Raw genomic sequence first — 25,664 nt, forward strand, 5'->3', positions numbered from 1 at the left:
ATAGTAACATAGATCTGCCTATTCCTGCGAGCTTCCTTGTTAGGGATTCAATTTAATTTTAACCACTTACCAGCCCGAATTAAAGAAATTATAGTGCTTAACAAATTCAAAAAAGCAGTTAAAATGCTACTTGTTGATAGGGCCTATTATTCAGTTCAGGAGTTTTTTGACGATTCACTTGAATCTTAACTTTTATTTCTATGTCCGGTTATTTCCAGCTGAATACCTTAGTGTATTTCACATTTTTAGCTTATGTTTATTGTATTTTGTTTAAATTGTGAATGTTTCTTTCTTATGTAGATTTTTGTATCTTACATATTATTTATGACTTTGTCTACAAGATGTAGTTCTTCAGACAATAAAGTATATTTGATTGATTGATTGATACACGCAGGTCTTGTCAAAAGAAATTATTAGTTCTGAAAAGAAAATAAAGACTGACAGTTTTCGAGTTTTTTTCGATTCGGCAACATCTGGAATTTTACTATCAGTTGAGTAACTCACGAAATAAAATTTTACTAGTTTCATTGCTACTGAACGGGGAATTAAAGTTATTTAGTTGGATATACAAAATTACCAAAAATGACGTCATTCTATTCTTAACGTGAATATCCTATATACAGTGTCATCCCCAAAGTATGCACCATATGGGAAACTTATTTATTGAGGGTTTTTCGACAGAAAGTTATTCTTGATAAAAGTTTGTGCATCCCCTAAAACTAAACATGCACCAACAAAATACAGTACAACATACGTAATAAATGACGAGCCTTCAAATATTTGATTTTGTGACAATGGGGATGCCATTGTTTCAACAAATACCAAGACATAATTATGAAGTAATGAGAAAGTAGAAATCTTTAGGTTTTGTACTATTCCATTAGTAAACATTCTTTTAAAGGATTTCCAAGAAGGACTATAAGACTCAATAATAATAGATCGGCTTTATTGATACAAAAACAATATAAAGATACATGAGAAAAAGGTACAGGATATTTTGGTACTCATCGGCGAAGTCTAGCTCAGGGCTACTCAAACTCAACCAACAAGCACCACTCCATAATGCACGCGAACATACAGAAACAAAAAAATTAACAGTGATGGTACCACTAAAAAAGAAAAATAAATAAAATATCAATTTGTGATATCCGCTAACGAGAGTTGGTAAATCAAATCGACTGCTTGCAAAAACTGACATTACTGACTATCATAAATATAACTTTTATATTTGTAGTTGAATTTTCTGGTATTGAATCTCTTCAGTTGCTCAGGTAATGAATTGTAGAGTTTGACAGCACCAACAGAAAATTATATCTGAAACTGTGCAATGCGATATCGTAGCATAGTTGATTTGCTTTCATTTCTAATGTTTATTAAGTGGATATTTTGTTTCAAAAACGTTTTCTATCCATCATTTCTAGAATCACTGCAATTGTTTATGTCCGGATTATAACTTTTCGTATATTTTCTTGGATGTTATCATGAATATCATGAGATATGCGTATTTGAATATGTGGTAGCAAGAATCAACTGTTGATAACTAGCCTATCATACATTCTCACATGCATCATTAACAAAATACAGAGGACATATCAATATTGCAAAATAAGCATCTTTGACTCGAAACTTATAACGTGACAATCTCTCAAATCCGCATACGTTATCACTATTTTAAATTTGTATTAATTTGTATTTGAGTACCACATCGTTGATTAATGAGTTTGTCGGCTTATAATTTCTTTTTGAAATCAGTGATATCATAGTATACCAATAATCTGAATAACAAAGCGGGAGTCTTGTTGACAATATATCGTACTCAGTTGTTTCGTTACATTGTTCAAGTGACAACGAGAAGTCTGATCATTTCGGATATCAATTTCTTCAAGTAAACATCATTTTATCGTTGGCCATGGCTTACTTCAGTATGGGGTGAGTAGTAATTTTTCTGTTATTGCTTTATTCTGAACAGGTAGAACTACCCAGAACAACTCAATTTTTATATACCTCAGGTACATACTCAATCATGGTTATCTAAACTATATTCATCCAACAAACAAAGCAACCCAAACAATGATAGATGCGTGCTCAAAACATGATCACCACGCACATTTGCATCTATTGGGTGAGATAAACAAGCCTCCTCACCCAGGCCAATCAGATTTAAATGCAATCGGCTAGCGAAATTCAATGTTACAGTGTCAGTTACATATACGGTATTTTAAGGTTTGAATTTAAAAAAATATCAAGTTCTAATACGGCTAAAGAAACTGCTAATTTGTGTCCCTACATTTCACCTAAACAAATTCCTATACCCAGCCGCATTTTATTAAAAAACAAATGAAATTTCGGTCGTTTCTTAGTGCGACTCTGTACAAGCAGCCTTGTCTAGAGCACTCCGTTGTTAGTTGGACAGAATATGGAGCATATATCACTTCTACATCAATAATAATATGTCTACGAAGACTAGGATAATATCGGTTTCTAAAAAAAAAACAGGTTCAGTAATAGTTATCAATGTTTCCAAACGATTTAGCTTCAAACCTTCATTTTTATGTGCAAAATTCAATAATCTCCGTTGAAGATATGATTTGCTTCTCAATAATGATTTGAATATGTTGAACTTGTTTTCTTTTTTTATATACCTTATTTGATGTTCCTGCATGCGATTTCTAAATGACCTGCCGGTTTGACCAATGTATACCTCAGAACAAGTTGTTAATGCTGAATGATATACCTAGCAGGTAGAATTTGAAAAATAGTTACAACCTGATGGAGAGCACTTAAATAATATAGTGCTTATGATGCTCTGTTTGGAACCTTTTGTTTGTTGTAGGTAATGAATTGTTGGTGTAGTAATGAATATTACTGGGGTTTTTTCTCAACACCAAATCGTTATTTTCAACACTTCGACACGTGTCCCGATCACCAAGTGATAATCTTCAAGAGGAAGATTAAACAGTTTATTCTTCCTCTTGAAGATGATCAGTTGGTGATCGAAACACGTGAAAATAACGATTTGGTGTTGAGAAAAAACTTCAGTAATATATATTGTGCTTATTGTTTTCTACTCTTATTTTATCTATCTTCATGGCCCGGAATTTCCCAACTTTTCCAAGTCGAAAAAACAGCGAAAAGTTGGGAATTTTGTAAAATTGTCACTTCAAAATTTGTGGACTGTTCAGGACTGAAGTAATATGTGAACATCTATTAATCAAATCAGTTAAAAACATCAACTGGAATGAAACCCTTTCGTATCAACAGGATCTTGATTCTGTAACAGATAAATTCATAGCTACATTAAATGAATGCATACAGAAATCAACAAAGAAAATAAAAATTAAAAATAATGAAAGAAAGAGAAATAAATGAATCACGAAGTCCATCATCGAATCAGTCAACAAAAAAAATTATATGTATCTTAAATGGAAAACATCTCCAAATGATGAAGTACTAAAACGTGAATATATGAAAATGAAATATAAAGTTGAACAATTAATTGAACAGGCAAAAAAAAACTATTACATAAAACGTGTGGAGAAAGAGAAAAATGAATCTAAAAAACTTTGGCAAACGGTAAATGAAATACTAAAGATCTCACATCAAAGTAAAATAAATGAGATACAAAATGGAAATGGCGATTTAATCAGTGACCCTGAGCAAATGATGAGCTTATTTAACAAGTATTTCATAGAAGTGGGAAAAGATTTAGCAAAAAATATTACTACAAATCAAAATTATAGAAATGAAAAAAAAAATAACACCAAACTCCCTTTTCCTCGCACCTGCAAATGAATTGAAGGTTTTTAACGTTATAAATAGTTTGAAAAATAAAAAAGCACCAGGTTATGATGGCATCAAAGCGGAAACGTTAAAAATAATTTCAAATTACATTAGTACTCCTTTGACATACATCATCAACAAATCCTTTGAAGTAGGTTCTTTTCCTACCGCTTTCAAGTTGTCAGTTGTTAATCCTGTACATAAGACAGGAGATAAACAAAATATTAGTAATTACAGACCAATTTCACTTATCACAACATTAAGTAAAATTATAGAAAAAATCATAAAAAATAGATTAAATAAATTTTTAAAAAAATACGATCTTTTATTTGATGCACAGTATGGTTTTCGTGATCAAAAATCGACTCAAGATGCAATACATGTCTTGACAAGTATGATATATGAATGCTTGGATGAAGGTATCCCATCATTAGGTGTCTTTCTCGACTTGTCCAAAGCTTTCGATACCGTCGACCACAACATCCTCTTGAATACTCTTCATGAAATTGGCATCAGAGGTACAACATTCAATCTTTTCAGAAGCAATCTGACGAATAGAAAACAAAAAGTAAAACTCAATGATATATCTAGTACCGAAGAAATAATAACATGTGGAGTACCTCAGGGGACAGTTCTGGGACCCGTGCTATTTACAATTTATATGAATAACCTTTTAATGCAAGAAAAATATGGTCAAATAATAAGCTTTGCAGACGACACCGTGATAATTTACAAAGCTGAAAACTGGTATGACCTAAAAGTAAAAGCAGAAAACGACTTGAACAACTTGAAAGATTGGTTCGATAGTAGGCTTTTATCAATTAACTTCAATAAAACCCATTACCTGCCTTTTAGTAGCCAAGAAACTTCTCTTCCCAACTATAACTTGATGATCCAAGATAATCTGATGTTAAAACCTGTGAACAAAATAAAATACTTAGGTATATTTTTAGATCTCCACCTGAAATGGAATGAACATATTATATATCTAACAAAAAAACTAAGATGTATATTATACAGATTCAAACAACTCATCACCTACCTTAATTACAAACAAAAACAAATTGTTTACAAAAGTCTCGTTGAAATTCACCTTAACTATGGCATTATAGCATGGGGAGGGGTATCACGAACGTCCATGCATATGCTCGAAGTCTCCCAGAAGAGATTTCTGAGAATGTTCCTACAGAAGGATAGAAGATATCCTAGCGAAAATCTCTTCCTCGAGACACAAAAAATGGATGTTAGGCAACTTTTTTATATTCAGGTTTGTATAAAACAACATTTAAATAAAAAAAAATGTGATATTACCTGCCCATTCATATAATACTAGACAGAGAAATAGATATGTCATTCCCAAAATGAATAAAACAGTTGGACAGAAATGTTTTCATCATATAGCACCTAAAATATATAATGACCTACCTGAGAACTTAAAATCTGAAACTTCTTTGAAAAAATTCAAAATATTGTTGAAAAAACATATATCAAGTAAAGAAAGAAGAAAAATACGAGAATATATTGATTGAATTCCGTATAGTACCTCTACCTTACTTCGCTTATTAGCTTTTAATAAAATAAAATAAAAAAAAAGGTTACTTTTATATTCCCAACTTTCATATTATATGTAACTTAAGGATTTATTTTTATCGATTTTTATTTATTACATTTTATATTTTATGTCATATCATTTTATTATTGTATTTACTTAATATTATTATTCGTTCCGATATATGTATTTCGTATTTTATTATATATTTCTAAATATTTTTAAATTTTTTAACCACACACAGGTTTGTAACCTCAGTGAGATTTTGAATTTATTCTCAAATCACCTAAAATTGTATTAATTATTATTCTTACATTCTAAGTCTTAAAATAAATAGTATGTATGGTTTCCATTTCATATTTGAGAATAAATGATTTGATTGAACTCAGAATTTCAAAGTTTGGGATCTCCAAGTTATGCATGTTGGGAAATTCCAACCTTCTCCCGGTTCTTTCCCTTTTCTTATTACCTTTCCCTTTCTTTTCTCTCATGACAACCATACGTGACCAGCCCGCAAATGTGCGTGTCACGCATCTATCATTGTTTGAGGGAAAAAAGGAAATATTATATTGCATGGCGGCAACACTGTACACTGGACGACGCCGATATATTAAAGTGAAAATGGAGTGAAATTTCTATTAGTGAAATTTCAAAACACAATTTTGTCAGTCTTGATACATTTCGCAATAATATTCAAAATATTTATATCCTTATCAGTTTCACATGGATTTGATTGTTTTATGAACATTATTAACTAGGGAACAAGATTCAGTACATTACCAGGATAACGAAATGACGGTTCTATTGAAAAAAAACGGAATATCCAAGGATAACGAAAAGGAATGGCGACAGATTGTAGCTGTTTTAATTGGTGAGAATTCAGTGTGAATCAGTAATAATAATTATTATGATAGCTAGTTGTGCTCAATTATATTGATTTCTGAAAATGATGTGTTACATAATCACAGGGTAAGTTACTTCTGCCTTTCAGCATCATTCAAGATGTAGGAACTTTTTATTAATACAACGATATAAATAAAAACACGGGGCGACTTCATTGAATCCAGTGGCGCATTTGCTTTTTCAGCTGCAGGAAAACCCGGAAAAACCTGCAGCACCAAATTATCTGAAGATCTTGATCTGCCAATGTCCTCTCTCTTATGAAACAAAATGTAGGGTGTCTCCAGAGGCTCCAATAGATTCAGTGCATCGCCAGAACACTTCGTGACATGACTATCGTCAAACTTAAACCAGTCCGTTTCGTGTTTGACCAAGGCGTAATGATGACCAAATTCAACGCCAGAACCACAGTGAACAATGACTGCATGAATATTATGATAGTGGTGTGCTAGATTGAAATGTTCATCTATTTCGAACCTTCCAAAGAGTTTCTTGCTTTCGTCAGAGGTTGAGTCTTGTTTAAAGATCATCAGTGTTTTTGGGAAAGAAAGTTTTTGACTTTCTACTACTCTTGATACAAAAAAAAAGAAGGATGAGGGAGTCTTCCAAAGAAAGGAAGGAAGTAACTCTATACATGGATGTGTAGATCATGCAAAGAACTGACTTTCAGACACAAACTGAAAGAAAGTCCTCCTGAAACAGCTAATTTCATATAAACATTGAATTATACGAAAGAAAAAATTCTTTCGAAACAAATACTTCTATATGAACACTGAATTATACAGAAGATACTTTTCTCTACTCAGTTTGTAGAGGAATCTTATTTGGCTTCTTGAATATATGTCGAACAAATTTAAAGATAATGTGACAAAGCCAGCCTAGATGGACAACGGAATGCAACGAAGAATCATCACGCAAAAGTTTAACGAAAGGCGGGTGGAAATCAAAGAAAGTACTAAATAAAAAAAATCTCCCAGATTATTTGAGGTTTTGGCGGGCATTTCAAAAATCCTTTTAGCCCATGAATATACACTAATAGCAAGCTAAGTAAACCGGTGAAGTAAATGAAAAGAAGAGTGTTGTTTGTTTATTGTTTCGAATACGACGTTTAATATAAAGGGAAGTTATTATTTTCTTATTTCCTCAATAATATTTCAAATACGTCATGTGTACCAGAAAATTTCAAATTTTTGCTATTATTTTCATTTCAGCATTTTCGAGATTCAGTTTCAGCCTCATAGCAATATCTGTTATAATTTTCATTGATAACACATATTACATTTCAAGGTCTCAGAGATAGAATTTGAACAAACATACTTTTGTTAACGAAGTAAAAATGTTCCATATTCGAAAATGAATGTCGTAATGGTAAGATCCTTGATTTTTATTGGAAGGTAGTTGAAATCATTTACCCTTCGTGAAGTTTGCGATTTGTTTGCAAAAGAAGTGCAAAGAAATTGAATTTATGGTATTCCTGAATTTTTACCCCATTCTCTCAATATGGGGCATCTCTATAAATAAATAATCATCCGTAAGAAGAGTCATTCAAAAGTTTCAAAAATGAATCTAATACACTACTGTACAAAATGCTATATTTATGAATTTTTTGACGATATCAACAATTCTGTCTCAAAAATACTTGATTATGTGAGGTTCGTCGAAGTAAATAAATTATTTGTTTTCATGAGAAATGGGATTTTATGAAATCTATTCGATTTTTTTTTTCAATTTGCAGTGATGAAATATCAATTCAAAGTTTAGAAAACGAAGGCATTCAGTTATTATTCCTAGTTGTTTCTCTTTTTTTATTTTCGAAGTATCGTATTATTCAATTAATCAGAACTTAAATGTAACACCTCATTTTCTTGAAAAAGAATTATTTTAAAGAGAGTTTGATGTTTTGCCAAAAATCTTTCATTTCTTCCATTATACAGGGTGTAACTGAATAAGTGTAAAACATTCAAGGAGGTGATTCCTCATTGAAAAAAAAGGATCTTTCATATAAAGAAACTTCATTGGAGCATCCCTTGTTAAAGATACAGCCCCTTGAAAGGGGTACATAAAATTTGTATAACAATTTTTTTCACAAGCACTAAAAGTTAAAATATTGAAATCAACCAGACACTTAGTCAGGAATTTATTTGGTTTACCCCATGGCTGTAAGGGGTGGAAAACGATTTCCGATACCCTGTTTCATTCTGAACAAAAAATGTCTCTTAGGTTTTTTGTCCAAAATAAACCAGCTCGCAGCAAAAAATTATTTTACGAACAACTTCAGAGATACATCGTCATAAATGCGAAAATACGAAATTAATCTATCTAGTAGGTCGCTATCAGCGATAGTGACAATTAAATTGGTATGACGCTGTCAGTTTGTGAATTTTCGAAATTGAATTAATACTAATTGTGTGTTGTTGTTCTGTTCTTAATTTGTTACTTTAATAATTCACTTGTTATTAAAATGGCATACACAAATGAGGAAATGGCTGATATGCATTATGTTTACGATCTATCGCAGGGGAATGGGTTAGAAGCTTCTAGAAGATATGCTAAAATGTATCCTCAACGGCAGCATCCTTCGCATAGAATATTTGCTCGACTTCATCAACAATTACGAGAATATGGTTCATTCGGTAAAAGAACGCAGGATTGTGGTCGACATCGAGAAGTACGAACACCATAGCTTGAGGAAGCGGTAATTAATTTGATTGAAGAACAACCTACTACCAGTACTAGAAAGATTGCTTTTCAGCTAAATGTTGATCATATGACGGTATTTCGAAAGGAACAACTCTTATACCCTTATCATCTGCAACGAGTACAGGCACTGTTACCGCGAGACTTTCCGAACCATCTTGAATTTCGCAATTGGATGCTGCAAATGATTGGAAGAAATTGTAACTTTCTGAAGACGATAGAATTCACAGAAGAATGTAGTTTTTCTCGGGACAAGATTATTAATTTTCATAATTACCACATATGGGCTGATGAAAACCCTCACGCTAGTGTCGAAACTAACCATCAAGAACAGTTTTCTCTCAAAATGTGGCTCGTATCACCCTATAAACGTTTGATGCAGGTACTAACTACAAAATAACAATAAATCCAGTTCGCATTCATGACGATGTATCTCTGTAGTTGTTCGTAAAATAATTTTTTCCTGCGAACTGGTTTATTTTGGGCAAAAACCCCTAGAGACATTTTTTGTTTAGAATGAAACAGGCTATCGGAAATGATTTCTCAAATGGTAAAAAAATGATGAGACAAAAAATTACATTGGAAATAATTTTAAGGGTTGCGTTTTCCACCCCTTACAACCATGGGGTAAACCAAATAAATTTCTGGCTAAGTGTCCTTTTGGTAGTACAAAACGTCAGGTCAATTTCAATATTGTAACTTTTTTAGTGCTTGTGAAAAAAATTGTTATACAGATTTTATGTACCCCCTTGAAGGGGCTGTATCTTAACAAGGGATGCTCCAATGAAATTTCTTTATATTAAAGATCCTATCTTTTTTTCGATGAGGAATCACTTCCTTAAATGATTTACACTTATTCAGTTATACCCTGTATGTATAAGTAAAAAGATACATTCCCCCAGATTGATTCTAAACATGAGTATAACACTAGACACAAAAATAACTTTATAGTGCCTTTAAGAAAACTTAGAATAACTTAAAATGCCCCAAACTTCAGGGCTCCAGAAATATTTAATTCGATCCCGGAAAACATAAAAAATAATAAATTTTCTAGTGCAAAATTGCTTTTACTCCATAGAACATCACTTCTGAGGGAATATTTTTTTTCTCATCGATTTATGTACTTATTTGCTTTTGATTATCTGTTATATATACCCGTTTGTATGTTTTTTATGCGGTGTTTGCTATTCGTTTGTTGATGGTATATGCACTTTGTATAAAACCCTTCCTTTGACTTTTTCCATACAGCCTGTACTGTCTCAAGGAAATGAAATCATATTATCATTATAAACAAAAATATATTGCAAGTTTTTTTCATTTTTATCTGATATCATCTCCCACAAATAGTTCTCAACACTGAATTATTATTTCAGCGTCATTAACTGCTCTGACGAGTGGATTTCATGTGGCCTGGACGTCCCCGTTCTTGGTGAAAATAGCTGAGGATGAAGAATACAACATAACCGAGAGTCAAGCTTCCTATTTCACGATTCTGAACACAGTTGGCATAGTCCTGTTATCTCCATTTCTGTCTGCATTCTCTGTTACCGATACAATTGGTAGAAAACGTACGTTACTGTTATCCGCCGTTCCTCATTCACTAGCATGGATACTGGAAGCCTTCAGTAAAAATTTGTACGTGCTCTATGCTGCCAGACTGTCAGCAGGATTCGGCGATGCTCTGTACATTTCTGCTCTCCCAATTTATATCGGCGAAGTAACTACACCTAAGGTCCGAGGGGTGTGGGGAAACAGTTTGATATGCATGTTGTTCTTCGGCCAGTTCCTCATGAACATAATCGGAGCTTTCTGCAACGTTCAAGAAACCTCATATATTTGTCTGATTGTCCCAGTAATATTTATAGTCATCTTCCCATTCATACCAGAAACCCCTTACTTCTACATCATTCAGAAAAGAGGCGAAGAAGCGAAAAAGTCTCTGCGAAGATTGAGAGGAAAGCAGAATGTTGAAGAAGAGTTCATGATGTTGGAAGCAGACGTTCATAGACAGATGTCTGAGTCAGGTAAATGGAAAGACATCTTGGTCATTGACAGCAATAGAAAAGCATTGATAGCAGCAGTCTTCTTGAGAACTTCACAACTGTTTTGTGGATTCTACGTATTCACGTCCTACACCCAATTCATTTTCGAAAAGTCTGGAGGAAATGTTAGCAAAGAAACGTCATCCATTATTTACATGGGTGTGAGCTTTATATGTTTCTCTGTAGCTTCCTTCGTTTTGGATAGGTTTGGTAGAATCAAATCCTACATAATTTCTTTGTGTCTGTCGTCCACCATGCTTCTTTTGGAAGGCGTTTATTTTTACATCAATCGGTACCACCGCGAAATCGATTTGACTCCAGTGAAATTGTTTCCTCTTTCAGGCATGCTCCTTTTTATATTATTCTGCGGTTTTGGGGTAGGAACAATACCAACACTAATGTTGGGAGAATTATTTTCAGCTAGTGTGAAAGCTAAGGGAGTTATTATCGTCACTGTGCTGTTCGCACTAACAGTGTCTTTTACTAATTATATATTCTACCTCATCAATTCTTACACAGGCTTATGTGGACCGTTCATACTTTTTGCTTGTTGTGGTTTTTTATCGGCTATTTTGACGAACTTTCTTGTTCCCGAAACAAGAGGAAAAACTCTGGAAGAGATTCAACAAATACTCAAAACCGGCTTTCGATGATCTGTATAGCTTTCTCAGTATTTTTGTGAGCATGTGCAAATGTTTATTATGTCTTGATTTTTCAATAACATCAGTAGGAATGAGTGAGGATGAATTCTCTATAGTCAGTGTGATTCTACAAGTTCCAAGTAGAATTAGTTCAATCATCGACAATTATTTAACTGATTTGTTGAACACATCAAATAAATAAGTTCAAATGGAAATGTAGAGATTTGCACAGATTGCTCCGATATTATTTATATGTGTATTGTTCAAAAAGAATAAAATGTCAAAATTTAATCTTCATTTTATTTGACCTCCAAATCACTACAAACCACGTTAATAAATGATAATTTCAACCGCTTTCTGTTCAATGAAGATTAAAAAAAAATAAGCAGTTTCCAAAAGTGTTTTTTTTTAATTTAACAATTCTTGTTTCTCTACACATTTAAATTTCGAGACATATATCAACATAATAAATATAGTTTAAAAAAAATAAAAAACACGCTGTTAAAGAACATCGAACTAAAAAGTAAAAAATATTTTTTTAAATAAGCCTAAAATAATAACGAACAAAAAATACAAGTATTATTGTAAAAAAAAGCGACGGGCGCTTGATATACAAAAAATATGGCACACACTTTTTTCACAATAACACAAGTATATTTCGTTCGTTATTGTTTTGAGCTTATTTAAAAAATATTTTTAACTTTTCAGTTCGATGTTCTTGAAAAACGTGTTTTTTAGTTGTTTTAAAATATATTTATTTTTTATTTTTTAGTTTCATGTGCTATAAAATAGTGTTTTATAGTTTTTTGAAACTATATTTATTTTTCACTTTTTATTTATTGTCAAAAAACATAATAAACTTAGAGGTCCTAAATTCCATAGTGATACTGAGATGCAGGTAAAATTTGTTTCGAAGTAAAGAGAAAATTTGCAGTAATATGAGAAATTAAAAAAAATCAGTCTCGATGTTTTGATTTGAAGTTTAATTCAAAATATTAATGGACTCAGAATAAGTGGAGAAAAGTTGTAAATATTCTGAATAGATCAAGCGATAGATTAGATTAGAAAAGACATATACTTTATTGTCCAAGGAAATACAATCTTATTGACAAAGCTTGTATTTATAGCACTTCAAAGAATAAGAGAAAAGAAACAATTCAAAAACACAAATACACAGAAACACAATTTGAGCAAAACTAAATTCACATATCTAATAAATAAAATATAACAATAGAAAATGAAATTTAACAAATTGTAGACAAATAGTTTGTATAGTCCCTTTCAAAAGATGTAAATAACAAATATATACAATTTAAACATAAGTTCACGTGCCATGGCAATAAAATAATATATATCCTAGTATAAAATATAATTTGAAGTATAGGTGTCAATATAAACAACGAAAAAACACCTATATTAAATCACAGCAAAGTTCCATTGTAATATTCATCAAGATTGTAGTACGTTTTAGTTGCAAGGGCATCTTTAACAAGATTTCTGAACTTTTCATAGCTTTTTTCCTTCGTAATTTCGTAAGGTATGTGATTATACAGCTTTTAACTTTCATAAATCAAAGAATACTTTGGCTTGTTTTTGGAACAGGAAGATGTATTTTATTTTCAGTTACTTGCCGGGTTATGTAATTTGTAGGTTCCGGAGTTCCAACCATGATATGTTTTTTGTAAATCAGGCAAACAGTTTCAAGTATGAAAATACAAGTAGCAGTGAGAATTTTTTCTCTCAAAAATAATGGTCTGCATGACTCACGTACTGCCACCTTGCATAAGTATCTAATCGCTCGCTTTTGCAAAACAAATACTGAATGAAAAAGTTGTTGACTGCAAAATCCCCAGAAGGCAACACCATATCTCATATCGGGACTCAATCAGGGAATGATATATCATTTTTGTTGTGGATGAACTCAGTTCATTTGAAACTATTCAAAGTGCATAACATCCTGATGCTAATTTTTTATTCAGAGCTGAAATATGCTGATCAAATTTCAATTTGTTATCCATGAAGATTCCCAGGAATTTGGATTGATTTTCATTCTCAAGAATTTGTCCATTCAAGTATACATTGTTAATATTACAGCTGAAGGTAGTAGGTTTGTTTTTTTACTATTAAAGCATAAGTAGTTTGCGTCACACCATTTTTTCACAACTTCTAAATCACTACAGATAGTTTCTTTCATGTTAGAAGTATTTTTTCCATGCCAAAGGAGCGTGGTGTCATCCGCAAAAAGTAAAACTTCCTTGAATTCAGAGAGTCACCAGGTCATTTACATAAATAAGAAAAAGAATTGGTCCTAGTACTGATCCTTGTGGTACGCCCCATAAGATATTATTCGTTTGTGATAGTTTTTCGTTTGATCTTACTAACTGTTTCCTATCACTTAAGTAAGACCTGAACCAGTCATTACACACTCCTCTCAAGCCATAGTAGTTCAACTTTTGCAAAGGAAGTTCATGATTTACACAATCAAAAGCTTTGGAGAAATCGCGGAATACCGCAGCTACGACCTCACCATTGTTGAGATATGTGTAGACATGTTCAAGAAAGAAAAAGTTTCCATCATTTGTGCCTTTTACCTTCTGAAAGTCAAATTGACAGTTGGTTAATATATTGTATAATAAGTACAGCGCCATCTGCCCGCGAATATATCAAGCAATAATGTAGATGATTCTGTCAAATACAGTTCCCCAGCATGAGAGTTACAAACAAACATACATACATACATACATACATACATACATACATACATACATACAAACATACAGGTGAAACTAATATAAAACGTGTAAAAATAGATAAAAACTCACTATTCCCACAAAAAAGGGTTTCAAGCAGTACCTTGCATGCCTATACAGGCAACTGTATACATATGTTATCTCTTGCCGCAATCGGCAAAAGCTGAAACAGCTCTACAAACTTGTAAATTTGATCTTCAATCCAATAGGAAGTTGAACTTCTTACCCAAAAAATCTACCATCATTCTTGCCACTTTTTCAGTCTGTATGAGTGGTAATTACAGACCATGTAAATAACACTGCACCGACGTGGAATTATTACGTCATTATTAACGATTTAATAGCTCATTGTGATTCTCAAGCATGGAATAGATGCGATGTAATGGTCTGCAAGATTTCAGATATAGAAAACGTTAGTGAAACCATTAGTAAATTTCAAGAAGTTTTAATTATTTGGCTGGTATGCCGGGGCCCATGGAAACTGAAGTACCAAATTTTCGTCTGCAACTGCGGCAGATACCATCAATGGCATATGCGTTAACTGCGAGGTTATTGCTCGAAGTCTCATCTGAGTCGTTGCTGAATTCTCGTTCCTAAAACTAGAGACAAAACATCGAAAAAGATGCAGCAAATATTCAATAATGGGTATTGACAGTAACTAATGGATTATTGAGATGAAGAAAGCTGAAGAACACAAAGAGTGAGTGAGTCAAATGATTTGTGACGTCCATTTATAATTCCGTGGAAATGAACGGATCCCTTTCTGTTCACCACCCATTGGTGAAATGAAAACTCGCAAGTTAATGCCTTCAAGCAAATATAATGTTCGTCGTGGAAGACAGTGTAATATTTACAAAGAAAATTCATTAGGTGGGTGTGTTCAGAAGATGTAAGAGGACTTCGTAATTGCATCCGAGCCTCAAACACCATCTTGAAATATGCATCAACTCTCGTTTTATCATCGTTAAGTATCTGGAGTAATTATGTATTGGTTAAAGGGGCTCATAATTTACATTCACAACTCCCTATTTTTGTCATGTCTTCCTGCTCTTGTAGGCATGGGTGTCGATAGAATTTTCTATTGTCAAAAGGTCTGTGTTGCCGAAACTTTTCGCAGTATTTTCACTCATTGGTTACTTCTGGTTTCACCGAAAACGGCTCTAATTTTCAATGAAAACGCCCTGAACGTTTTAACAGTCACGTAATGACAGTGAATTAAATTTTATGGGCAGGCAGTAAGAGTTTCTCAATTTTCGTTAAATTTCAGTACCAATTTTCGTCGAAATGACTCAAAATGAGAAAGTAGATATTGCAATAATATTTGAAGAATGTCACAAAAATGTCCCATCATTTAATCAACATTATTGTATTTTACGGCAAATCGCTACTCACAAAAAAGTCATGTTCAATAAACAAAATATTCTCAATCAATAACACATTCTATGGATTGAGTTATTGCAACCAATGTTCAACACACTGGCCTGCTCGCTTACCAGATCTCATTGTGCCGGATTGTCCAATGGTCAACTATGCAACAGCTCTAGTCTTTGAAGAACATTCAACAGTCATTCAGAAGTATGAAGCCTCAAATGCGTGAAATTCTTTTATGTATATAGAAAATTGAGTTGAATAACGTGGAGCATTATGTTTTGATATTTGTGTAAGTGAGGGAATGTATTTATAATTGAAACTCTGAATATTTAGACATTTTCCAGATAGTTGTACCGAGTTGAAAAAAGTAACTTTACCACAGATATTTTCAATTTTGATGAAATGCATTGTCTTGAAAATGGCCCTACTGGGGAATTTGGGAAATTTCACTTCGTTTAAGGAATGGTATGTAGTCATACCAATAAGATGTCAGGGCCGGAGTAATCGAATTCAGCTTTAACAAAAATATTTAGGAAATTATTGACTGATGTTGAAATGTTTCTTGCACTAATTACTTTTGTATCAATAAATCATTTGAAATGACTGATTCTTAGAGAGATTCAAATGTATTCAATGAACCAGACATATCTGTCAGCACGCTACTATTCAAGGAACTTTTGATAATACAGCTATTAATCAAGGACCTTCAGAAACTGCAGCTACTATTCAAGGACCTTTAGAGCAGTGGTCGCCAACCTCTTCAATGTGTTGAGCTACTTTGTTAATTTTGGAATGAACAGCGAGCTACCCACACGGAAGCCACGTAACGCAACGTAAATGAAATAATCCACAGTTAATTTATCATTATATGTATTTATTTTACTATTTAACTGGTAATACATAATACATAGGTACTAATAATAAACTAATAACAAAATAACTAATATTACTAGTACGTACTTGTTCATAGCTACATTCCTACCTATCAAATGAAGTTGTTTGAAAAATAAACACAAACTTTTATCCAGCCACAACGGCATGTCACGTATGATTTAAAAATAGTTAATAATAACAACAAAAAAGTAACGCACTATCATGAACATAACCATTGAAAAATAAAAAAGCACGTTCAATGAGAAGGCTGACACTCTGACTCATCGATAATTTTTTTAATGTTTGCAGTATAATTTGATGCAGCCATTCGAATACAATTATCCAAATGTTCATCTGTAAGTCGATTGCGATGTTTGTTCTTAATAAACTTCATATTGGAAAAAGAAGATTCACACAGATAGGTTGAACTGAATAATGCTTTCACTTTCAAGGCAACACGGCATAGAACTGAATGTTTGTCTTTACTTACAATAGGCCAGATACATTCAGTACTTGAGACTAACGATTTTAAGGCTAAATCATTTTGAAACTCAATGACTTCCATTTCTGTTGCAGCGATATCTTCGCCAAAGTTCTGCATAACACAAGTTGCAAACTGTTGGATATCAATTTCCATAAAGGGTGAAACAACAAACTGCGCTACTAAAGCCATTTCATTGAAATCCTTAAAACGAATTTTGAAGTTATTCTTCAGGGTAGAAATTATTTCTACATGATATTTGTTGTCATAGGGTTCTAATGGATTTTGAGAGATTTTTTCTGAAATAATAGGAAAATGCTTGGCATCGCTGTTAATTAGGTTTTGTTCCCAAAACTCCAGCTTTTTGATAAATGCTTTTATATCAGAAATCATTTCTGCTAGTTTTTTGTCTCTCCCCTGAAGCTGCAAATTAAGTTCGTTTAATTTATCTGTAATGTCCACGAGAAAACCAAAATCTCTAAGCCAGATTGAATTTTCTAGTTCCGGAGTCGGTTCATCGCGTTGTTTGAAAAATTGAACTATGCCAAATGGGACATCATTAAAACGTTTCAGCACCCGTCCTCTACTTAACCATCGGACTTCAGAGTGAAGGAGTAGGTCCCCGTATTAACAGTCAACTTCATCGGCCAAGGTTCTGAATAATCTTCTTTGAAATGCTTGAGCTCTAATCTTGTTCACAATTTTCACCACCAGTTTCATAACGTTGTTAGGTTTCAGGAAATTTCCACATAATGCTTGCTGATGGATAATGCAGTGGTAACAGAGAAATTGCGGAAAAGTTTCATCTTTACGACATAACGCCATCAGACCCTTACAACCCACCATAGCTGGAGCGCCATCGGTTGTCAAACCTACCATTTTCGATATTGGAATTTTCTCGAAAGAAATAATATTTTTTAAATGAGAAAACAACTCATGTCCAGTAGTGTGTCCTTTCAGTGGAATGAACTTCAAAAGATCTTCTTTAATCGTAAAATCACTAAAAACCATCCTGACGAACGAGGCCATCTGGGCAGTGTCAACGACATCTGTTGATTCATCCAGTTGAAGTGAAAAATAAACACAGTTATCTAAGTCAGTTCTTGACTGTAAAAAAGTATCATTGCTCATTACTTCTACACGTCTCATCACTGTATTAGCAGAAAGTTGCATAGATTTTATAGCTGAAACTATCTCGACTTTATTTCTAAAGTTGGCAAATAACGAATCAGCAGCTTCTAAAAACGCCTGTTTTATCATTTCTCCGTCTTCATAAGGTTTCTTTTTTTGTGCAATTATCTGGGACACACGGTACGATGCTTCAGTTGTAGCCTTATTTTTGTCAACTGTTCTCAAAAATATTGATTGTTGTCCAATTACCTGCTTTTTTAACTGTTTCTGTTTCTCCTTTCTGGCGGCAGAATGTAGTGGGAATGATTTTTCAAAATTGGAATGTACAGTTTTATGATGTCTCTCAATATTTCCTTTTTTACCAACGGAGACCGAAGTATTATATAACAAACACACATTTTTAGCTTTAACTTCTGTAAAAAAGTATTGTTCTTCTCATTCCGAATGAAAGTGGTATGTCTTCACCTTCTTACAACTGTTTGCCATAATATTATTTTTGTTCTTCTCTACTAACCCAACCGCTGGACGTTGGTTACGCGTTCAGTTTTAAACTAAGCGCAATGTCGCCGCGCCGTGCGTATTTATCCCGTTCAAAGCAATCCAGATCGTTCTCGAACACTAACGCGTTGGTCCGGCTGGTCGGTTCTAGCCGATTCTAGCTTGATGGCGTCAGCGGTAGATCGCTCACCGCAACGTTGCCGCTGTTTATGTTTAATATTATGACAATTAGATTTTTTTGTGGAATTTTCGGAAGCTTCTCTGATTTTTGCAGTTTGTATTTTTTAAATTAAAATCGTTGTGAGAGCTACCAGAATTGCCTCCGCGAGCTATCGGTAGCTCGCGATCGACAGGTTGGCGACCACTGCTTTAGAGGATACAACTATTATTAAGAGACTTTTAGAAAATACAGATACAAGGAACTTAAGAAACTACAGCTACCACTCAAGGACCTTCAGAAAAAACTACTACTAAAAATTACTATTACTATTCAGATACTACAGCTACTATTCAAGGACTTTTAGAAAATACAGCCACTATTCAAGAACCTTCAGGAAGTACAACTACTATTCAAGGATCGTTAGAAAATACAGCTACTAATCAAGGACTTTCAGAATCTGCAGCTACTATTCAGGGATCTTTAGAAAACATATAGCTACTATTCAATGACCTTCAGGAACTACAGCTACCATTCAAGTACTTTAAGAAAATACAGCTGATATTCAAGGATCTTCAGAAAATATAGCTACTATTCAAGGACTTTCAAAAACTACAGCTAATATTCAAAGACCTTCAGTTACAATTCAAGGACCTTCAGAAACTACAGCTATTATTCAAAGGCCTTTAGTAAATACAGGTACTATTGAAGGTCCTTCAGAAACCACAGCTAATCATAGAAGAAAAACATAAGGAGCAAGCAACCGGAAAACCATAAAGTATGAGAAATAATCATATAGATGTTCAGAAGTTTTGAAAAAGAGTAAAAGTCCGTCTCTGTACAGTGAATCCATTCGTCTATATACTGTTTAAATTCCAACGGTAGTCTTCTTTTTCTTCGGAACATCATACACAACGTTAAAGTTACTATAAAACAACAAAGCGAGGGTTGCAGGGCAATTAAAATTGTTCACTGTTCGAGAAATACTTGGTACGCCATTGTTTCGGAGAATTTGGTAAAGTTATAGCATTGTAAGGTTGAATTCTCCACATATTAGGGTGTTCAAAGATGTGTACATGTCCAGATGAAAAGATAAAAACCGCGCTCTGCCTGTGTGATACCCAAAAGGTACCAGTACTGGTTTTATGCTTTGCCATCACTCAGCTCCTTTAGGTATGAATCGAAATTTTTCATTACGACTTCTCGCAGAAGGGCATACCTTTCGAAAATACTAGGAATCGACAGGATTTTTCTATTTTCCAAGAATAGCATGCGTGATACCAGAAAATGTAATGGTAACTTGTATGAACAATTCTGAAGTGTGCTTCCACTTATTGTCAGCATAAACGTTAAATTGTTCATGCAGTTTTTAATAAATATATATTAGGTGGTCTCAAAAGTTTTGACCGTTTTAATGTTATGTGTTTTTATAGTTCTATATCTTAAGGCATCCACAGCTCAACAAATAATAAGTTCACTACCTCCAGATAGAGTCTGTATTGCTCGTCCTTTTCTCAAGGTAGAAGTGGACTTTGGTGGTCCAATCTCAGTTAAAGAATCTCGCCTAAGAAAAGCAATTATTTCTAAAGCATATTTTGCATTATTTGTGTGCATGGTTACGAAAGCTATTCACATTGAACTCACTTCAAGTCTTAGTACAGAAGGTTTTCAATTGACACTTGAGAGGTTCACTGCGCCTAGAGGTTGTTCTGAGGTTATTTTTAGTGATAACGGCACTAATTTCAGAGCCGCCAACAATGCACTTAAACTACACATCTTCCTCAGGCAAAATGAAAATTATCCTTAAGAGTTTTTATTTACAATGGAAGTTAAATGGAAATTCATTCCCCCCAATAGTCCACAATGGGGTGGCTTATGGGAAGCTGGTATTAAATCTACGAAGTTTCATTTGAAACGGATCTTGGAAACCAAGATCTTAAGTTTTGAATAATGAACTACCCTTTTGTGTCATGTTGAAGCAATGTTGAATTCCAGGCCGATCTCCATTCCCCTCTCTACTGATCCCAATGACTACTTATGTCTTACACCAAGTAACATCTTTTCCAGTACCTCACATTCGCATAAGATGTGTAGAGCTGTTTCTATCCCTTCGTTGCATAATCTGCAGCTGAGGTCTCCGATGTACAGCCGCATTTTATTCAGGTGTCCTCTAAGCCGATGTAATTATTCTGAGCCGATCCCTACTATATTGAAGTAGTTCTTCAGTTCTTTTCTCGGACGGTTCCCTGATGAAGGTTCTACTGTGTTTGTTGCCAGGTACTTTTTTCCAGTACTCTGTGTGCTTCTTATTGGTCCATGTCCTAATCTAGTTTTGTACCAATGATTTTGGTACCCTTAGGGCTGGTTCAGGACCTATATATGGAGTTGATGACCCGCGTCTAGCGCATTTATCAGCTTTATCATTACCTGTGATTCCTGAATGCTCTGGCACCCAGTACAAAGTTAATTTGTTTCGGTTTGCAATTTCATTCAGTTCTTCATGGCATTCCCAGACCAGTTTTGATGTCACCTTCGGGTTTGTCAGAGCCCCTAGTGCGCTCTTGCTGTAAAAATATTGATCCGCTCATTTCTTTGAGGTCTCAATTTAATAAGCCTTGCACATTGCAAGAAAGCATACACTTCCGCCTGAAAGACGGATGTGTATAGTCCTAGCGGATAGCTGTAGTTTAGATTTCTATCCGCTCGGTATATTCCAGCTCCCGTTCCATGTTTTGTCTTCGATCCATCTGTATACCAGGTGTTTTTTCCAAACATGTTTTCGGGATGACTGATGGTCTCCCACTCTTCACGGCTTATGATTTTGGCCGTGAAGTTTGCGTTAAAGTTGTACTTCGGTGTCATGTGGTCCGTGCACATATTCAATATGTGCTCCTCCACTTGTTCCGAAATTTCTGTTCGCTCCGTTCTTTTGTAGTTGGGTGAGTTTTCCAGTCTGAATTGGCCCATCCTGGCCTCCCCCATTATCACAAAGTGTAAAGGAGATAGATTCAGGAGTGTCTCCAATGCAGCTGTTGGGGTAGTTTGCATTGCTCCCGTCATTCCCAAACATGCAAGTCTCCGCACCCCACCTAGTTTGTTGATGGCGGTCGCCTGCTTCATCTTTGGCCACCAGACCAGAGATGCGTATGTTACCATGGGTTTAATCACCATCGTGGATATCCAATATACCATGTCTGGTTTTAGACCCCATGTTTTTCCATAGGTGCGTCTGGCGAACATCAGTGCTACCTCAGCTTTCCTCTTCATCCGGTCCAAGTGTTGCTTCCAGGTCAGTTTGGAATCTAGGATTACTCCCAGATATTCAACCTCCCCCAACACTTGTAGGTATTTCTTCACTTCGACGTTTTAGAGGTCCGAGACTCTCTGTTTTAGTTCTCTTGGTGAATGCTACTATGGTCGATTTGGATGGGCTTATGTTAAGCCCATTATGGTCCAAGTAGCTCGTCCATTACAAGGTTCCATAACAGAGGGGATAATCCCCCCCCTGAGGACAGCCCCTTGCTACCCGTACCACGACTGTTTCCCCCATAATGGATGTCTTGTGGATCCCTCTTCTCCTCGACGCCTGGATGATTGATTCTAACGACGTATTATCAAATGCGCCCTCAATGTCCAAGAAAGCAGCTGGAAGTACTTCCTCGTTTTTGTAAGTATATTCTACTTTTTCTGTTACCCGACATAGAGCCGTTTCTGTTGACACACCTGATATGTATGCATATTGGTCTTGATGTAATGGATCTCATAGCCTGTCATCATAATATGCCTGTCAAGTAGCTTTTCTAGCGTTTTCAACGCAAATGACATGAGACTAATTGGTCTCAAAGCCTTCGCCGAGTCCTGTCCGATTTTTCCAGGAATGAAGGTGGTCCTGATCAGTCTTCAAGTGTCCCAGTGCTAAGCTAGCCCTGAGAATTATACACAATTTTTTGAAAAGTGCTTCCGGTCCCTTTTGAAGCATTACTGGGTATATGCCATCAGGTCCCGGTGACTTAAAGGGTTGAAATGAGTTTACAGCTCATTTAGTTTTCTCCATATCTATCACCTTATTTGCCATTTGCCAGTCCTCCCTGGATGCCCTTTTCGGGGTCTCCAGTTCTGAATTCGCCCAGGACTCCGGTGTTAGATTTGTAATTTTTGGCCCGGGAAAGTGTACCCGGAAAAGCTCTCTGATAGTTTCTTCTACGATTTTTGTACACTCCCCCGTCTACTCAATCTGTATATATGTATCTACTCTATAGATACATATATAGAGATTGATATTCCTGAGAAATGGACTCACAATAGTATACAGTCCACTAGAAGGGGGCCAGCAAGTCCAAAACTAAAATTGGGACCCAACACAGTGCATCATAAGTATATTCTTCATTCAACACACTTGCAATGTATATTATTTTATAGTGTATAGTTTTACCTGACTGAGTAGCGAGAGCTAACATGTCTAATTTTGTTTTTTTTAATTATTTTAACCAAGTCAATAAAGCATATTTTGACTGTGACAAAATATGTTTCTAGAATTTGCATTTTCCTCGAAAGTGACTGATTATTTTGTATCTCCACCTGCAAAACTTTTCCTTTCATTTTTGTTTTTCTATAATAACGTTTATTCACATTTATTCTCTCCTCACATGGTTTTTTACTTTAATCTAGCCCAATTAGTAAATGAATGAAGAGAAATCCCATTTAAGACCTTACGGTTGCGCATTGTTCATCTCATTGTAGCTGTAGCTGTCTTCAAAAACTTCTTATTACTTCTTCAAGATAGAACTATTGGAATTTGAAATGAAAGAATGGATGCTGCACTTGAAACAATCTTGAGCAAATACTTCAGAAGCGGTTATTTCTTCTCAAAGAGTAATGCAACGTTGAATTCCTGGTTTCTTGCGTATGTTGCGGGGCAGTTGAAAGGTCATAAACATAACTTTCTTCTAAATGGTTGGATTTGTAGTTATGCGTTTTGCCGAAGACTGTAATAGTCGGAGATAAGATAGATCTTATAAATTCTTATTACACCGATGTTTCTTATCACCACGGCGACGCGTTCTTTATTATTCAGATAAGTTTGCCGTGGAAGTCGTATGTTATCTTCTAAGAGGAGATACAACTGAAATATCGAAACTTTCAGTTCGGAATAATTACTGTTACGGAGCATAATGGATTTTGGAATGAGTTTTATGTTAATGTCACGGCCAAGTGGCGTAATGAATTGTTGAATATTTTGTTGGTTCTTTATACCGGGAGCTGGAGAATAAGTGTACAGAAACGGGCATATTTGGGTATGGTTATTTTTTGATCGGTAGAATTGGAATTTCTGACATATAATCGATGGAGCTGGAGATCAATGAGACGTAGTGAAGTTGTCGAGAAATACATCAAACCCACATAAAATTGCTCTTGAAAGAATTGGTTACAGTTTAAAAAAAACTCTGTCTACAGGCAGCTATAAACTAGTATAAACTTGTATATTGACATCCTAAAAGTTGTCTCAAAACCTGTATGTGGTACAAAAATCGATTTTTTGTCATTTTTTCAAAAATATATAGTTTATGTAGAAGATTAAATTCCCTAGAACTTTTGTTTCAGACATTTTTTCATGCGTTGAATCGTTTTCCAGATAGGGGGAGCTGGTCTCGTTAAAAACAGACCACATAAAGTTTATTAACCATTGATAAATACATTATTATTGATGATTCTAATTTCTCGTCAACTAATACACGAAAAAGAAAAAAGTTTAGGAAAGTATTTGAGAAACTACCAAATTTGGATCAACTTGCAGCAGCATTTGAATAAGAAAACTGACCGTTCCAAAGATTATTGCCGAATAGAATTTGAATCTTTTTGACACTCTATAATGCTCCAAAATCAGTGGACATCATCGATTATCTTAATTATGCATAAAAATGCAATACTATAAAACTGAAAAATTTATGCAGTTATCAAAAATTTCACCAACAAGTGCGGCAGCTTAACCATATCAGAGCGATATAAATGAAGACAGAACCTTGACTCCGAAATCATGAAAGACATGGAGACCTTAGTCGTTGAAGACGCTGATAAAGAGAAAAAATGTTTGTATAAAGTCTAATTTAGTAAGTATACTGCAAGAGTTCTAGACCAAAATCCTATGCTTTTTCTTATGACGCTTCATTCTGGCGATTTTACGACCTCCGATGGGAACCTTGTGGAACACCCAACTCAAGGTAGGTGTGACGTATGTAAGAGTGGGACGGTGCAATTTGTATATGTGTATGAGAGAGAAGGTGATTACGGCTTAGCGCTCCTTTGGTGTTTCCCCATCTTTGATTTTTCTTTGTCGATAAATTCTGTATTCCTTCTACTTCCATTCGATGTGCTGAGCATGACGCGACTATTATTAGGGAAAATACAACTTAGTGCCCTCTTGGCATCATCTTTGTTTTTTTCTTTGTCGATGAATAATTCTGCATTCGTTTTCCTTTCATTTGATGTACGGCATTTGTATACGGCTTAGTGCCCTGTTTGTATCTTATTTGTTTTTTTTATTCTTGATCAATGAATTCTGCATTGATTTTACTTGCATTGGGTGTGGCAGATGACAGTACGACCAGCTGTCGAAAGCGCTCGCAGATAATTAATAGAAGATATAAAGCTTCAAATCCTTTTTGTGAAATTTAATATCAAAATACTGAAAATAAAGGAAAATTAGTTGCATCATTCAAAAAAAATATATATATATATACATATTATTTTGTCTTGCGTTCACTTCCTATTCGTAAAGAAGTTATATATTTTTGGGT

General features: G+C 34.4%; 1 protein-coding gene across 1 annotated transcript; it reads left to right on the forward strand.

The window, feature by feature from the left end:
* The first annotated feature begins 1,773 nt into the window (after positions 1–1,773).
* On the forward strand, positions 1,774–11,900 carry LOC111516024 (facilitated trehalose transporter Tret1). Its single transcript, XM_023172215.2, has 3 exons — positions 1,774–1,929; positions 6,088–6,200; positions 10,300–11,900. The coding sequence occupies exons 1-3, from the start codon at positions 1,910–1,912 to the stop codon at positions 11,619–11,621; spliced, it is 1,455 nt and encodes a 484-aa protein (XP_023027983.2). The 5' UTR covers positions 1,774–1,909; the 3' UTR covers positions 11,622–11,900.
* The last annotated feature ends 13,764 nt before the right edge of the window (positions 11,901–25,664 follow it).

The sequence above is a fragment of the Leptinotarsa decemlineata genome, unplaced genomic scaffold (assembly GCF_025532065.1).
Source record: "Leptinotarsa decemlineata unplaced genomic scaffold, Ldec_3_MD MMD2_tig00000035_RagTag_RagTag, whole genome shotgun sequence".
In the NCBI taxonomy this organism is placed as follows: Eukaryota; Metazoa; Arthropoda; class Insecta; order Coleoptera; family Chrysomelidae; genus Leptinotarsa; species Leptinotarsa decemlineata.

What these genes read in the sequence shown, in the direction of transcription:
- LOC111516024 (XM_023172215.2), top strand. Translation starts at nt 1,910, where the DNA reads ATGGCTTACTTCAGTATGGG. An exon ending in ATGGCTTACTTCAGTATGGG is followed by an intron (nt 1,930 to 6,087) that starts GTGAGTAGTAAT and finishes ATTATTAACTAG; the next exon opens with GGAACAAGATTCAGTACATT. An exon ending in GATTGTAGCTGTTTTAATTG is followed by an intron (nt 6,201 to 10,299) that starts GTGAGAATTCAG and finishes TTATTATTTCAG; the next exon opens with CGTCATTAACTGCTCTGACG.